This window comes from Glycine max, chromosome 10 (assembly GCF_000004515.6).
Source record: "Glycine max cultivar Williams 82 chromosome 10, Glycine_max_v4.0, whole genome shotgun sequence".
Classification (NCBI taxonomy): Eukaryota; Viridiplantae; Streptophyta; class Magnoliopsida; order Fabales; family Fabaceae; genus Glycine; species Glycine max.
The window spans coordinates 17455455-17472316 of NC_038246.2; the positions used below are offsets into that span (position 1 = coordinate 17455455).

The window sequence follows — 16862 nt, forward strand, 5'->3', positions numbered from 1 at the left end:
TTAATTGTGTAGCCAATTGTCCCATCTGATTAGTTAAGCTCTGAATGGAGGCTCTGGTCTCTTGTTGAAACTGCATGTTTTGCATAGTCATTTGCCTCACAAGTTCTTCGAGGGAAGGTTGGGGAGGGGCCTCAACTGTTGGCTGTTTCTGGGGCTGTTGCTGTTGTTGGATTGGTGGAGGAATGTATGGTCTGCTTGGGCCAGCAGCATTTTGGAAGGAAGGAGCAGGCTGCTGTTGTCGCTGTTGAGGGCTAGACCATCTAAGATTAGGGTGATTCCTCCATCCAGGGTTGTATCTGTTGCTGGAGAGGTCGTAATTGTTTTGCTGTGGTTGATTTTGCTGCTGAGGTTGAGGAGGTCTATTGTAGATGTTTGCAGCATAAGCTTCGGGCTGCTCAATTGCTCCAGGTTGCCGCATGGAAGGGCAAAGGTCTGTATGGTGGTCAGCAGAGGAGCACAGACCATAGACTCTTGCGACAGGTACAGATTTATGATTCAAGGCCAGCTGGGTTACCAAGTTAACCAATGCATCTAGTTTGCCTTCTAGCTTCTTAGTTTCGGATGATGCAACTGAGTTTGTAGCTACCTCATGCACTCCTCTAATGACTATAGCATCATTTCTTACGCTAAACTACTGGGAGTTGGAAGCCATCTTCTCAATTAAATTTTTGGCTTCAGCAGGAGTCATGTCTCCAAGGGCTCCACCACTGGCAGCATCTATCATACTTCTCTCCATATTACTGAGTCCTTCATAAAAATATTGGAGAAGAAGCTGCTCCGAAATCTGATGGTGAGGGCAACTGGCACATAGTTTTTTAAATCTCTCCCAGTATTCATACAGGCTCTCTCCACTGAGTTGTCTAATACCTGAGATATCCTTCCTGATGGTTGTGGTCCTGGAAGCAGGGAATTTGTTTTCTAAGAATACTCTCTTAAGGTCATCCCAGCTCGTGATGGACCTTGGAGCAAGGTAATACAGCCAGTCCTTTGCCACTCCCTCTAAAGAATGAGAAAAAGCCTTCAGAAATATGTGATCCTCTTGGACATCTGGGGGTTTCATGGTGGAGCAGACAATATGAAATTCCTTCAAATGTTTGTGCAGGTCTTCACCTGCAAGGCGATGAAACTTTGGAAGCAAATGAATCAGTCCAGTTTTAAGAACATATGGGACATCCTCATCAGGGTATTGGATGCACAAGCTTTCGTAGGTGAAATCAGGTGCAGCCATTTCCCTTAGAGTCCTCTCACGTGGTGGAGGTTGTGCCATGTTCTCAGAATGCTCAAAATCAGAATGCTCAAAATCAGGATGTTCAAAATCACCAATAACAGAATGCACAGATTCACCAGTAATGGAATGCTCAGGATTATCAAAAGGTATAAAATGATGCCTAACTAATCTATGAAATGTCCTATCTATCTTAGGATCAAAGGGTTGTAAGTCAGATGGATTGCCTCTAGTCATACACTACATTCAGCATGCACAACTAGTTGCCTTGTCATGTAAATAAAGGTGTGTAGGTTTGAACTACAGCTACCCTCAAATGATATCCAAATGACTTGAAATTTTGTGAGCGACCTTATAAAATGATGAGAAGATAGCACAAAAAATTTTCAGACAAAAATTCAAAGTCTAACTATGGAAGCTAAAAATGGTAGGTTGAGAAAAATAAGTGAATAAAACTTGAAAAATAAAAACCTTTTGACAGAATCCCTTTTTATGGATGATGGAGACCTCAGCCCACCTATGGCAGGCTTTCACGGTGTAGGAAATTTTTTTCTACCCCAAATACATATACAATAATTGTGATTCTGATAAATGGAGCAAAAGTTATGGCCGTTTGAAGTTTTGACAAACACAAAATTTGATACTTTTTTGGAACTTTCAAATCTGACCAAACTAAAGGCTCTAGTTATTTTTCCCACAAAATATAGATTAAAAGAAGTTACCACAAAAAAATTCAGCCAAAAATAACAACCCTAGCTACTAAAAGAAAAAATCCAAAATAATTCAGCATGGGTGGTCGCTAAAATCCGTCGCTACATGATTTCTACTACTACTCTGTTTTGCCGCAAGCAAAAGTGGTCGCTAAGTCTGTCGCAAAACACTATTCACAGCAAAACACCCAAAATTGAAACAGGGGAAGCGCTTAATAGGAAAACTGAAACAGAACACATACTAAACAAAATACCAGGACATTAAACAACACTAACACACATACTAACACAATACTAACAATTAAACATAAAACACGAAAGAATTATACACACAACACTTGCTATTATGAACCTTTGGACACTGCTCCCCGACAACAGCGCCAAATTTGATCGAGGCCGTACCAAATCTAATAAACATGAAAATGCAGTAACTAGGAAGTGATCCTAGGTCGTTTCCCAACGAGCAATGATAAACCAAATGTTCATGATATATTGCAGTAATAGTAATGATGGGGTAGGGGGGTTGTTTGTTTTTTGATTTAAAGAACAGAACAAGTAAACTGGAATACGAAACTAATAATATTAAAAACGGGCTGTTTTCTCTAATTCAGAAGCCATTCTCTTGTCCTGGGTTATGGAGAATTCGTCCCTAACAGTTAACCACTTAATCCAACCCTATTTCAATTTACTAAGCGAAAATCAACTTAGGGTTGTCAATACGTGATTAGGCAACACATACACCAGTTAGCCCTTCGTCCATTAAGCATGAACGCAAGTTAGGCTCAGAGGCAATTAATCAAACACGAAGCGTGCACAGATTAATGTTCACGAATTTGGGTTAACTGGTGAATTGAAAACTGCCAGGAAGCCACATTACAAACGAAACCTCAAAGAGAGTTGAGCTTCGTCCTCAAAAGGAAACAACACCTGAATATTTAGCCTTCCATAGATTCAAGCAGAAAACGTAAATGAACTTAAAAGCAGAAACGTAAATGAAGCAGAAACGTAAACGAAGCATAAACGTAAATGAAGGCAGAACAAGAAAGAAATTGTAATTAGAAGCAGAAAATGGAAAATTGCATTACGTGAACAGTAGCATTAGAACGGAAAAACGTAAAAACCATAAACCCTATGCTCTGAATAATAGTCTAACAGAATAGCCTTGCACAAATCCCAAGGCTGCTATGTAAAAAGAGTCACTCAAAGTCACTGGGCCCTATTACAATATTCTGGCCCAAAATGAAATAAACACTGAACCACATAAAATAAAATTGCAATCTCCTAAGTAGAAATTAACTAAGGTAAGCGCTGCTTTATTTGCCCTCTTCAAGTCCACAACCAAAATCTAGATTAAGCCCAATGTTTCATTAATTCCTGACATTAGATTAAAAACATTATATTAGCTAAATGAGCCCAAAATAATAAAACTGCCTAATTAATTTGACAATTAAGATTAATCAGTAATTAAAATGGTGCAAAAAGGGTTTAAGAAATAAAAGAAAACGATGGCACATCAGTTTCTCTCCTTTCAAAAGAATCAAAAGATCATTTAAATGGTTTAACACCTTAAATGACTTTTGTGCGGTTAAAATTGATCTTGCGGAAAAAGATCAAAACAACTTAACCAACGTTTAGTTCTCAAAGAACTACGTAGGTCTAATTTCCTCATCGCAATTGAGGATATGTAGGAGCGAGGGAAACACCCTTGTCAACCACAAAAAGATAAAAAATACAAAAAACATAAAAAGCATAAAAACACAAAAAGACATAAAAAAAAGGGGAAATAAAACATTTTGAAGTCATATTTGCACACTTGATTAAAGGTTGTTGTCCCTTGTGACGGACGCGTGGGGTGCTAATACCTTTCCCGTGCGTAAAAACAACTCCCGAACCTTTCACACTTAAATTTCGTAGACTACACCTTTCCAGTTTTTCCGACGTTTTCCTCAAATAAATGTTGGTGGTGATTCCGCACATTTTCCTCCCATGGAAGATGCACCCACGAGCCCCGCGTCGCCCTCCCGCCGAAGGGTAGGTTGTGACATGGAGCCGTACAAAAGGCTGTATGGAGGGGGTCTATTCCAAAGGGATATTTGTCTGCTGAAAATTAAAATTAGGGGCATTAACGGTAATTTCCAGAATGACTAGGGAGCCTAGGAGTTTCATCAAACCTAAAGGAGGTAAGAGACTAAGCATAATTTATCAAATTAGCAAATATAAGCATTACAAAAACAATTAAATCCTTTTCTATTAAGTATGGAAAACAAGAGAAAATTGCATGTAATCCCAAATTAATAGAACCATATTTTGCATGCCTCCAAAATCTCCCTTTCCTCCACCGCGAAGACCGGCAACAACACCACCAAACTCGCCTCCGCCACCTCCCCAATCCTCAGCATCACCATCGGAACACTCGCCGCAACCTCCCTTTCACCCACCGTATCCCCCTCCTCACCCTTCCCCTCCAACTCCTCCAAAATCACATTCCTCGTTGCCTCTGTCTCCACCATGCCTAACACCTACTCTAGCACTGACGTCCTCTGCTTCGATGGGTTCCTGTGCTCCCTACTCTGTCGGTAATACATAAAAGAAAGACAATCTTCGAGGAGAGTGTAGTCGAAGCTCTCCCACCCCTTATCCCCGTGCCTGCTAGGGAAATCCTTCATTGCACGTGCGAGCTCCTGCGTAGCCTTCCCGTCACACCGATTCTCGACAAGAAAGCGTGCGACGGTGATGCACTGGAAGGCACTAAGGAGGCGGATCTCGTAGAGGAGCTCGGCGCCAGTCTTGAAGGCGACGAGGAGGTCAGAGTCAGCGTTGGACTGGATGAGGGAGTCGCTATGGAATGTGAGGAGGGAAAAGAGAGGAGGTAGGACTCAGCCATGGTGAGGGAAGTGATAGACATGAGTGAGTGAGTGAGTGAAGGGTTTAAAACAAGGTTGAAGACCAAGATTCTGGATATCAATTGAGATAACGAAGGTGTTTTAATAAAAACCCATCGTAATTTTTATGAGCAACACACATTCTAAGGCGGTTTTCAATAATCATCTTAGAATGTGTGTCGTACAAGCTTTTTCAGTAAGATAATTGCAAAAATGCCATCGGTTCGTTTTCTAAGGCGGTTCCAAAAGAACTTTCATAGAATGGCTGTCGTAAAAACTCATATTTCTAGTAGTGCACCAATTTACGTAGAGGATGTCAACCTATTTCATTCCTTGTCCATGGCGATGCTCATAGTGGCATTATCATGGGTCCCAATTTATGTTTTCTACTTGCGATGGCCAATGGTCACGAGCAGGAGAAGATAAGGTTTTGCTTTTGGATCAAACAATAAAATATATTAAAAGAGGGATTTAATAGAACAATGTCCAAATTGTATTTTAATGGTCTTCGGAAGGAAGAAGCAGAAGGAAGTGATGAGTGATGAAAAAGGATTGAAAGAAAAGGTGGCTTTGGGAGATGAAGATGGATATTGAGAGAAAAACATCAACCATTTGTAAGGTTTTTTATTTTTGTTTATAGTTTTGAATACTTTATATTTAATATTTGTTATGTTACACGATAAACAAAGAACATGCCACATCTATAAGAATCATAAGTTATTGACATGATGTGACATGTGTCAAAAAAGAAAAAGAAAACATTTAAAAGGTTCAAACAACTTAAAACTTCTAAAATATATATATGTCTAATTAAGATTTTTAAGCCAATTTGTTATGATTTTTAGTATAAGCCCCTTTGTTGGATCAAGTGGCCTCGGAATAATTAAGAAGGGGGGGTTGAATTAATTATTAATGAACCTTTACTAATTAAATATCTATCCTTCTTAATGTTACTAGATTCAATTAGGCTTATACAATAATGTTAAGAAAGTAAAAAACAAAAATAGAAACTTAACCAAAAGTAAAAATGATAATTAAAGTGCACAGCGGAAATTAAAAGTGTAGGGAAGAAGAAGACAAACACAAGAGTTTTATACTGGTTCGGCAACAACCCGTGCCTACATCCAGTCCCCAAGCGACCTGCGGTCCTTGAGATTTCTTTTCAACCTTGTAAAATCCTTTACAAGCAAAGATCCACAAGGGATGTACCCTCCCTTGTTCTCTTTGAACAACCAAGTGGATGTACCCTCCACTTGAACTGATCCACAAGAGATGTACCCTCTCTTGTTCTCAGTCACAACAACCCAAGTAGATGTACCCTCTACTTGTACCACAAAGGATGTACCCTCTAATGTGTTAAGACATAGTTCTCAGGTGGTTAGTCCTTTGAAACTTTGTGAAAGGGGAAACAAAATATATCTCAGGCAGTTAGTCCTTTGAAATCTTTTGTTTAAGGGAAAGGGAAGAATCAAAAGAATTCTCAGACTGTGTCGTTTTGAATTCTTTGGAAAGGGAGAAGGGAGACACAAAAGAATTCAGGTGGTTAGTCCTTTGTTCTTTTGGAAAAGGGAGAAGAGAGACACAAAAAGAATTCAGGCGGTTAGTCCTTGGCGAATTCTTTTTGGCAAAGGGAGAAGAGAATGAAAAGATGAATAGCACACTTTTGTTTTCTGTGAAAGAGCAAGGTTTCGAAAACCAGAAAACTTAGAAAGCTTTTGGCAAAGGAAGAAGAAGAAGATGTTCAAAGAAATTCAAAGGTTGTAAAAGAATATATGAAAAAGTTGTAATAATTATTTTTCAAATGCAAGTCAAGGTCTTGCTTTTATATACTCTTCATGTCTAGTCAAGAAAACCGTTAGAAGAGTTATAACTTTTAGAACAACCTGAAAACCGTTGGAAGAGTTATATCTCTTGATTTTTATTCAAAACTTGTCACTGGTAATCGATTACCAAAACCATATAATCGATTACACAAAGCTTTTTATGAAAGGATATGACTCTTCACAATTGAGTTTGAATTTCGACGTTCAGATACACTGGTAATCGATTACCAATATCTTGTAATCGATTACACCATTTTGAAATCAATTGGGACGTTGCAAATTCTGTTAAAAGCTTTTGAAATCAAACTTCGCCACTGGTAATCGATTACAAGAAACTGGTAATCGATTACCAGAGAGTAAAAACTCTGGTAACTTATAAAATTTTGAGAAAAACTCTTTTTTGTTTTTTGAAAAAAAAACTTTTTTATACTTCCCTTGTGAAGTCTTCTTGATTTCTTCTCTTGAATCTTGAATTCATCTTTTCTTGAATCTTGAAATCAAACTTCTCTTGATTCTTGAATCTTCTTGATTTCTTCTTGTTGACTTAATCTTGAAATCATTCTTTGGGCTTTTTGTCATCATCTTTGTCATTATCAAAACTACTTGATTCATCATCATGAAGCTTGCTTCTACACCCTTTTCTTGTAGTGTTGCCACCATAACATTTGATTAATTTTTAAAATCTATCACAATAAATTCCCTACATACAGATAAGCATTAAAAGAAATTATCAAGTATGACGTAGAAAAGAGGAAAAAGATGGATTAAATTAGCTCCGATGTTATTAAATATATTATATTAACAATATTAAATGTTATAATCATAATTTTTTAAATGTAATTTTTTATATATATGTTTGAATTTTTCTTTTTCAAAATGATTTAAAACTAAATTTTAAGTAAATTACAAAATTGTCATACCATACATTTTGCTATAATAATAATAATTTTTTTCAAATCTAACATTCTTATTTATACATTTGACTTTTGTTTTTAAAAATGTTTTAAAAAAATACTTATTTACATTTTTAATTAAATAACAAAATTAGCTCACACAATAGATTTTATTATACCAATACATTTCTTTAAATCTAACTTTCTTAAATTTGACTTTTGCCTTTTCTAAATAGCTTATTTACTATTTTTTATTTTAATAAAATAACAAACAAGAAAAATGTACCTGTTTATAAATATTATATTAATGACATTAAAAACTATTCTAAAAAATAATTTAACATTGTATGAGTATTTTATTAGAAATAAAAATTATACCTATTTCAAGTAATGACTATCCCAGAGGGCTTGAAAGCTATTTATAAAAAGTCATCAAGTAGGTTATTAATAGTAATGACCAATTTTCAATAACTACTAACTAGTTAGTAATGCTAAGTGCATCATACTCTAACCTCGTTTCAAAATTCCAAAAACAAATGTTACGATAATGTAGTGTTCAAAATCAAAACTAAAAATAATAAATATCTGAACAAATTTAATCATGGAATCTTAAGGAGCAAGCAGTAGAATGTAAGATGCTCAGTCTGAAATTAGCAACTTATTTAAAATTAGAGGAAGTCATAAAATGTTTACTCTAACATACTGCTAAGAAATAATAAGGATAAAATGTGTGAATTCACCTCTTTTAATGAAGTAAATAAGTAAAAATGATACCAACTATGACATTATTTTAGCATTTTCTTCATCACTAGCATGATGTGATCTGAGCATGCATTTGTGTGCATCACTATCTTCCATTGAAGAATTTGAATTTTTGTCATGAACTCCCGTTTGAGACCACGGTGTCAATGGAAAATCAGACTCACCACAATGTCTACTTCCACTCGTAGAAGCATCTACAAAAAGAAACATAGCTGCTGCTAGTCTGCATTTAATTAAAATCTCAGTTTTTGATCGTACTAAACAACTATAAGAATTGATATATTTCTTATCGAAGTAACACAACTTACAATACCTTAGTATACTATTCTTTAGCATAAGCTAAAGTAAACTATTCTATTATAAATGATTCGTGCTCTCTAAATAAACATTAGAAGTAGCTCATCTATTTTAAATTTTCAGTTTCAACAACAAGATGGTATCAAACAACTCAAGTGATTGTTGAAAATTTGAAAATCCTGTAAATTCTCAAGGCCTTGAAGTTCCTTTGGTACCTCTCCCACCAGCATGTTATTGGAAAGGTTCAATGTTTTGAGGCTCTTGAAAGCACCAAATTCTCGAAAAGTTGAACCTTCAAACTTGATTAAAGACAAGTCTAGATATTCAAGAGATAAATTTCCAAAAGTAGAAGAAATCACCTCCAAAGCATTATCTGAAAGGTCAAGCCACATTAAAGCTTTGAGTTGGGAAATTGTACTTACATTACCTCTAAGATTCTGATGAGAGAGATGAGTTTCTCCACAAATGAGTTATCTTCCCAAGAGCAGTAATCTGAGTTGTTGGCATTCCATATAGGTCAATGGCAAGTAGTATAGTTTGTTCCTGAAACTCAGCACCCACAAGCAGAGATTTTGATAGATGCCAAGTTGATGGAAAATGCAATTAGCACAGAATTCTCATCACTGAATACAACATCCTCCAAAAATCTCTCCCTGGAAGTGTGAAGGTTTATGAAACCAAGAGAGCTACTATTTGCAACACACCCTCAAATGAAGATTTGATGCTTCATGGGAAAACCTTTAATTTTGAAAGCTATCACCAAATAATTGAGTAACGCTATATCACTGATCAACATTTTCAAGGATAAAGTAAGCACCCTTTTCAGATGGCCACAAACACATTTTACCCAATGTGTCCGAAAACCTAGTATATTTGCATGTTTTGTAGCAAAGATGAAGAGAGGAATGGAAAAGTAACAGCAGAAGAATTGATCAATTTCCTATCAAAGTAACATAACTTTAACAATACCTGAGAATGTTTCAGTTATTTTTTTTCACAATCATATTAATGCACGTTAGTTTGTTAGTTTTTGTAAGATTAGTAAGAGCATGCTAGCATAGAAAGGTTTAAAGAATAAGTCTGATGTATTTTATTCATAGAATAGTGTTGTGTGTGTGTATATATATATATATATATATATATATATATATATATATATATATATATATATATATATTAGTAAAATTAAAAAAAGAAATAACAAAAAAATAATAAACCAAATAAAAAATAACTAAATTTTTGTTGTATCTTTATATATATAAAAGGGGACGGGTTAAGAAGTTTTGAAAATATATTTTTGGTGAGTAAATGAAAAAAAAGGCTTTAATTGGCCTTAATTAGGAATGCTAAAAGAAAACAATATGCTTTCATTGTCTTATTGGCTTCCCGTTTGAAATGGCCTAAGTGATGAAAGGGATAAAAATTTAAGATGCACAAAAAATAAATAATCGAAAAAAAAATGAATGACAATATCAAGAAAAATGGAGTGTTAGAATTAACAACTTATATTTCACTTTAATGCCTATAAAATTAATAAATTTTGAAGTAATCTTTATGATGTAATATGATTTTAAAAAATACCTAGAATTAGAAGGTTGACTTGGTAGTAAAAAGAAAAGGGAGGGAGAGAAAGGTTGTGGATTCGATTCCGCCTACTAATAGTTAACAACTAATATTTGCCAATAAAAAAAATACCAACTTAGATTTAGATTTGAAAAAATGATAAGAATGGACCTGGCAGATGACGACAAAATGATGTTCATCACTGATATAGCTACAAAGTTATGCCTTTTGGATTGAAGAATGTTGGGGCCACATATCAACAATTGATGGATAAAGTGTTCAGTGCACAATTGGGGAGAAACTAGGAAGTATATGTTGACAATATGGTAGTCAAGCCCGATGACCTGCCAACACACATCAAAGACCTGGAGGAAGTATTTGGTTAACTCCAAAAACACAACATGAGATTGAACCTTGAGAAGTGTACCTTCAAAGAGAAAGGGGGAAAGTTACTAGGATTCATGTTAAAACATAAGGGGATACATGCTAACCCTGACAAGTGTCAGATCATCCTAGAGATAAGAAGCCTTAAAAACATGAAAGAAGCCTAAAGACTAGTTGGCAGAATAGCTTCCCTGTCCAGATTTTTGCCGAGGATCGCCAGAAAAAGTAAATCGATTATGAATCTCTTTAAGACAAAAAAATTTGTATGGAAGGAAGAATGCGAAATAACCTTTCGATATTTAAAAAAGACACTTGCAACCCCCTAGTACTTTCAAACCAAGTACTAGCAAGAGACTCATAGCTTACCCCTCGGTATTTGCCAAAGCCATAAGCGCAGTCCTTGTCCAAGAGGGAAATGGTGAGTTAAGGCCGATCTATTTCGTTAGTCGAGTATTGCAGAACCTAGAAACTCGATATTGGGTAATGGAGAAAGTAGCCCTAGTGCTAGTCAATGTTGCTCGACATCTTCGGCAATATTTCCAAAGCCATAGGATTACTGTTCAAAATGATTGCCTTATAGCTAAGGTATTGCACAAACCCCAATTGGGTGATTGAATGATATCATGGTCCGTTGAGTTATCGAAGTATGACATCCACTATGAGTTGAGGGGTACCATCCGAGCACAAAGCTTAGCTAATTTTGTAAATGAGTTGAAAAAGACAATGGGACTAACCAAACCAAGAGTGGGGGGTGGGGGGGGGGGGGTGGGGGTGAATTGGTGTAAAAACAAATCGTCAAAAAAAAGTTTTAAAATTTTTGTTCCCTAAAGGATCGTATCACAACTTTCTTTTAAATCGATATTGAATCAATCACCCGAACATAGTACTCTTTTTGTTAAAGTGCACCAATTTAAATTTTCTTTGAAACTTAGCTAGTTTATAAAGAATGCAATAGAGAGAGAAGAGAGTTAAGGAGAAGATAGAGAACAATATTGATAATGGTTCACTATTTCTAGAGAAGCTAATCCAGCTATCTAATTCAACCCGAATTAGATTTTCACTATGCAATGTGAGTTTTACAAGCAATCACAAGAAATTTCAAATTCTTCCTAGAAAATGAAACTTAGGCACCCAACCCTAGGGTCCTTAGTGAATCTAAGCCTAAGAGAAACCTACTCTTAGCTTCAAACTAGAAACACCTATTCTAGCATGCAGTAAAACTTTTGTTGATGCAGTAACAATGTGTAAAAAGAATATGAAATAGAATCAAGGAGAGATACAACCTTTACATTCAAATGCAAGAACAAAAGACTTGATTGAATGGACCTCTCTTTATCTTAAGTGTGTTTACAACTCACTAATCACATAACCCTCAGAGAAACTTTAGTTTAGAAAGCTCCAAGAAATGAAAATTGAAGTTTGTGAGTTGTAAAAGTTCGTTGAAAGTAAGAACACAAGGTGGATATATATAAAAAATAATTATAACTTCCTGTAATCAATTAAAGTGTTCTTCCCCAATTCTAGAAAACATTCAAGAACAATGTAATCGATTACTATATGCTCGTAGTAGATTAAACCAGAGACCCAAAAAAATAGTCATGGTTTTAATTTGAATTGTGTAATCGATTATGAATATATGGTAATCGATTAAACCAGAGCCATGATTTCTCTGCAAGTTCTCATAGACTTATGTAATCGGTTACACACATGTGGTAATCGATTAAACCAGTGATTTATATAGCACAAAAGATGTTCCTAATATTAGAAACTATGTTCCTACTTCTATATGATGATGCATGATGTACACACAGATTGACTAAGGATAATAAAAACCAAGCAATACAAATGTTACTCAATGAGGAGTTGGGCATGGAAAAGTCAAAATGCTTCTTAGTCTTGATCCTTATGTTGTTCCCTCTATCTCTAACATGAGTTTCATCCGCCATAAACACAATTCTAGCACGAGTGGTGGACTCTACATGTAAACGGCAATCAACATGGTAGTGGAGCCGAAGTCATTTTAGAAGGTCCAAACAACATGGCCTTATCACAATTATTGTGTTTCGAGTTTAAGGATACTAGAAAGCAGGATGAATATAAAACATTTCTGGTAGGCTTGAGATTGACCAAAGAATTCGAAGCCCGAAGGGTCAAATGCCGAAGTGATTCCAAAATTGCTTATGAGCAAATTAACAAAGTTTTCTAGATAAGAGACCCCCAACTATTAAAATATTGTCATCATGACCGAAGCCTGCAAACAATGTATGGCTCGATGCTTTAACTCTAAGTTAGTGCCTAGGCAGTTTAGAAAGGGAGACTTCATCTAGAGAGTTTGAGGAGAAGCCTGAAAGGATTCATTAAAAAGCAAGTTAACTGGCAAATGGGAAGGACCATTCAGGGTTTGACACAACTTACAAAATGGGGCCTACAAACTTGAAGAATTGTCTAGAAAGACCATTCTGAGGACTTGGAATTCTACTCACTTAAAGATCTATTTCTGTAAAACTTTGCAATGAATGGTGTACTCTTTTTCCTATCTCAACTGTTTATCCCTATAAAAATATGAAAGGGCTTTTTGCCGAGAAGGTTTTAAGGAGGCACACTCAAGCAAAATATCATAAATGAAGTTTTTTTCCATCCACATATGCTTATGTTTTCAAGTTCTCAAGTTTCATTATGATCACTCAAACAGTTCCCTCTTGAATACCTTCTTCAGCTAAGTTTGAACTTAGTAATTTTATCATTATTATTAAATAGTTCCCTCCTAAATACTCTCTTCGGATAAGGTTGAAATTAGTAAGTTATCATACTCGATTAAACTGTTTTATCCCAAATACCTTCTTTGTCTATGGTTGAACTTAGTAATTTTATGGTTAATATTAAATAGTTCCCTCCCAAATACCACTACTTGAAAAATGCATTTTAGTGACTGACGAAATTAATCGATATATTGGAAATATTAGTTGTTTTATTCGGTCTTTACAACCCAAGTCTCTAAACCTTCAGCGACCAAAATATGTGTTGGTCACTGCCTTGCGACTGATGATTCGGTTGCTAATAAAAATGCTCAGTTGTTGGTGATTTGGTCGTTTTTATTGCTAGGGAACCAATTCAGCCACTGAAACCTTTTGTCTCTACTTCGGTTGCTAAAGTTTATTTTAAATGGATTTTTAAATAAAAAATTGTGGGTGATTGTTTCGATGGTTGTGTAGTGACAAATATTTTTAAAATTGGACCAACCACTGAACCGGTGAAAGTACTAATATAAGGTTTAATGGTTCAACCGTGATTGAACTAGTAATAAAATAATATTTTTAATTTTTTATTATAATGTATTTTATAGTTTTAAGTAAATACAATATAATATTCATAATTTTATAACCTTAAAAATTAAACTTTTTTAAAAGTATCATTACTTATAGCAAGATGCCTCAGGTGGGAGAGCAATATAGGTCTCCCCACCATGGAAAAGAACTATGAACCATTAGATTTCTCATTAAAATAATGAATGGTTGGAATTTTTTAATTTTGTCTTTTGAATTTTTTTTCCAATTTATCCTTCTACCTTCACCAAATCTGCATCACCTTTGACAATAATGGAACATCCCCACCCTCTCTCCTTCAATGTTACTAACTCCACCATCAATTTCAACTAGTGCCTCTTCTCACAAAATGAATTTTATTAGGCTACGACTTGAAATCTCAATTGTGTTGCTTGTGTTTTGGTTGTTGTTTTTATGTAGATTTTGTTGTGCTTAAGTTGGTTTGGGGATGTTGCTAGGTTTGTTGTTGTCGTGAATATTCCTAGTCTCTATCCACTTTCTCTCTCACCATAAAAATGAAAAAGATGATGGAACTCACAAACCCAAGGGGGGGGGGGGGTGAATTGGTTTCTATATCAATTTAGACTTTAAAAATCAGAGTTAAAAAAAAACTTCTTTTCCAAGGATCATATTGCAAACTTTTGATAAACCAATATTTAATCAATCACCCTTAACACATAATTTTTTGTTAAAGTTATTTCTTAAAAAGATATTTTCTTTAATCTTCAGTAAATTGAAGCTAATCCAGTATAGAATTCTTACAATAAATCACAATCAATCTTAGTTCCCACCCCAAAAAAAGAGACTAAGGCACCCAACCCTAGGGTCCTCTGTGAATAAGAGCCTAAGAGAAACCTACCCTTAGCCTGAACTAGAAAAACCTATTCTAGTATGCCTTTTGAAATTCCTGCATATGCTAGCAATGTGTAGAAACACATGAAAAACATAGTCAAGGAAAGACATAACCTAATCAATCATGTGCAAGAACCTTTCTTGAGTGAATGAGTGTCTTCTTGAACTTAAGAGAAATTCACAACTCACTTTTCACCATGAGATCTTCAAAAACGAAGTTTAGAATTTGTGAGTCGCATTTTTTCTAAGCACTTAATCTTCCCTCTTTATTTCACTTATTTTAGCTCGCACTTCATTCACACACAGAACTGAGAACACAAGCTTGTTATTTATAGAGAAAATAGTTATAACCTCCTGTAATCGACTAAATAGTCAATGTAATCGATTGTTTCAAAGAAGTAATGAATTATTTTATCATTTCAATTGATTAAAGTGTTCTTCCCAACATCTAGAAAACTTTCAAGAACAAAGTAATCAATTAGATTCTTGATGTAATCGATTAAAGTGTTCTTGATCACTTTTGGGAACACTTTTAAGAACAAAGTAATCGATTACTATCACCTGGTAATCGATTAAAGCACTAATCAATCATATGCAAGAACCTTTCTCGAGTGAATGAGTGTCTTCTTGAACTTAAGAGAAATTCACAACTTATTTTTCACCATGAGATCTTTAAAAACGATTAAATTTGTTGTTTTTCTGCACCTATCCTCTTCTCTCCTTCATTCATGCTCACCATTTTGCTTCTAGTCATAATAGCCTTGGACTCCTCCTTAGGATTCTTCTCTATGTTGGCTCCAAAGCTGCTTGACGGTCGGTCTTCCAGTTGTTTTGCTAATTGTCCCACCTGGACTTCTAGATTCTTGATGCATGACTCAGTGCTCTTTTGATTGGACATGGATACTTGCATGAACTTAGCGCGACAGCAAGGCGCTTAGCGCATTCATCGTGATTTCCAGAAAACTAGGGGCTTCTCACCCCTTCTCATAGGCCCCTATTGGGCCATCAAACCCTAATCAAAACAAGCACATTGTGACTATAGTACAACCCTAAAGCTATTCTAACTAACAACTAACCTAACACTAAGCATAAACAGAAATTCTACCTAACAATCACTAAGTTATCTAATCTAAGGTTGAAAACATAGAACGAAAATGAAGTAAAGTAAAGAAACTTACTTGGATTGTGTAGATGAATGCAAAGAATAGCAAAGGTGCAGGAATGCAGGGAGATGAAGCAAGGTGAGGGAAAATGCAGTGAATGGCCTTAATGCACAACAAGAGCGAAATGGAAACTGCCTAAGGCAAGTACCTTATAACTTTTGGCAGTTTCGTATGGTGCGCTTAGCGCACAGTTGTGCTTAGCGTGTCCATATGACGTTTGAGTTTTAAAAGCCCCTGTGCTTAGCGCATCTACTCGCTAAGCCCAATTCAAAATGTTAAAATTCTAGAGAAGCTTTTGGGCTTAGCGCGCAAGGACTCGCTTAGCGGGTACTACAGCTTTGATTGGTCCTACAACTTGCACTTAGCCGCCAAAGGCTGCGCTTAGCGAATTAATGCTCATTAAAAAGCAGTAGTGGCCCGCGCTTAGCGCAATTCTAATAATTACAATTCCAGAGAAGGAATTACGCTTAGTGAGCGTTCGCGCTAAGCTCAATTTGAAAGAATTAAAATCTAGAGAGGTTTTTGGGCATAGCGCTAAGCACTTGCTTAGCGGGACCATCCAGCCATTGATCAGGGGTCAAGGCACTTAGCATGAACAACAGCTCGCTTAACGCGTGAAGGAAATGGCGCTTAGTGCGAGGGATGCACTTAGCGCATGGACCACAGACAATTTTCTAAGTTATTTTTCTGTCCATCTCTTCACAAAACTTATAAACCCCTTTTTCAATACTAAACATGTTGAAAACACACAATCACAAGCAATCTAACTGAACTAGAATGCAAGAAAAACAAAATTAAAAAGGGTTGGGTTGCCTCCTAGTAAGTGCTATTTTAATGTCATTAGCTTGACGCATAGTTTTGTGTTATCCTAGATCAATCTTGGTTCTCTCCTTCAGAACCTTCTCATCAAACTCCTTCATCTGTAAACAAACATTTTGGTCCATCAATTTTCTTTCTTCATTAAATAGATCAAAGTTGATCTGCT

The 16862-nt window shown here is 35.6% G+C and overlaps 1 protein-coding gene and 1 non-coding gene across 2 annotated transcripts; one reads left to right on the forward strand and one right to left on the reverse strand.

Annotated features, from left to right (window-relative positions):
- The first annotated feature begins 782 nt into the window (after positions 1-782).
- Positions 783-889, forward strand: LOC112998264 (small nucleolar RNA R71). Its single transcript, XR_003263300.1, has one exon. It is a non-coding gene; the product is annotated as a small nucleolar RNA R71 (small nucleolar RNA).
- A 3565-nt stretch (positions 890-4454) lies between these two features.
- On the reverse strand, positions 4455-15612 carry LOC112998173 (rubisco accumulation factor 1.2, chloroplastic-like). The gene is made up of 2 exons (XM_026124225.1): positions 15451-15612; positions 4455-4757 (listed from the first exon to the last, which is right to left on the reverse strand). The coding sequence occupies exons 1-2, from the start codon at positions 15610-15612 to the stop codon at positions 4455-4457; spliced, it is 465 nt and encodes a 154-aa protein (XP_025980010.1).
- Between the last annotated feature and the right edge of the window lie 1250 nt (positions 15613-16862).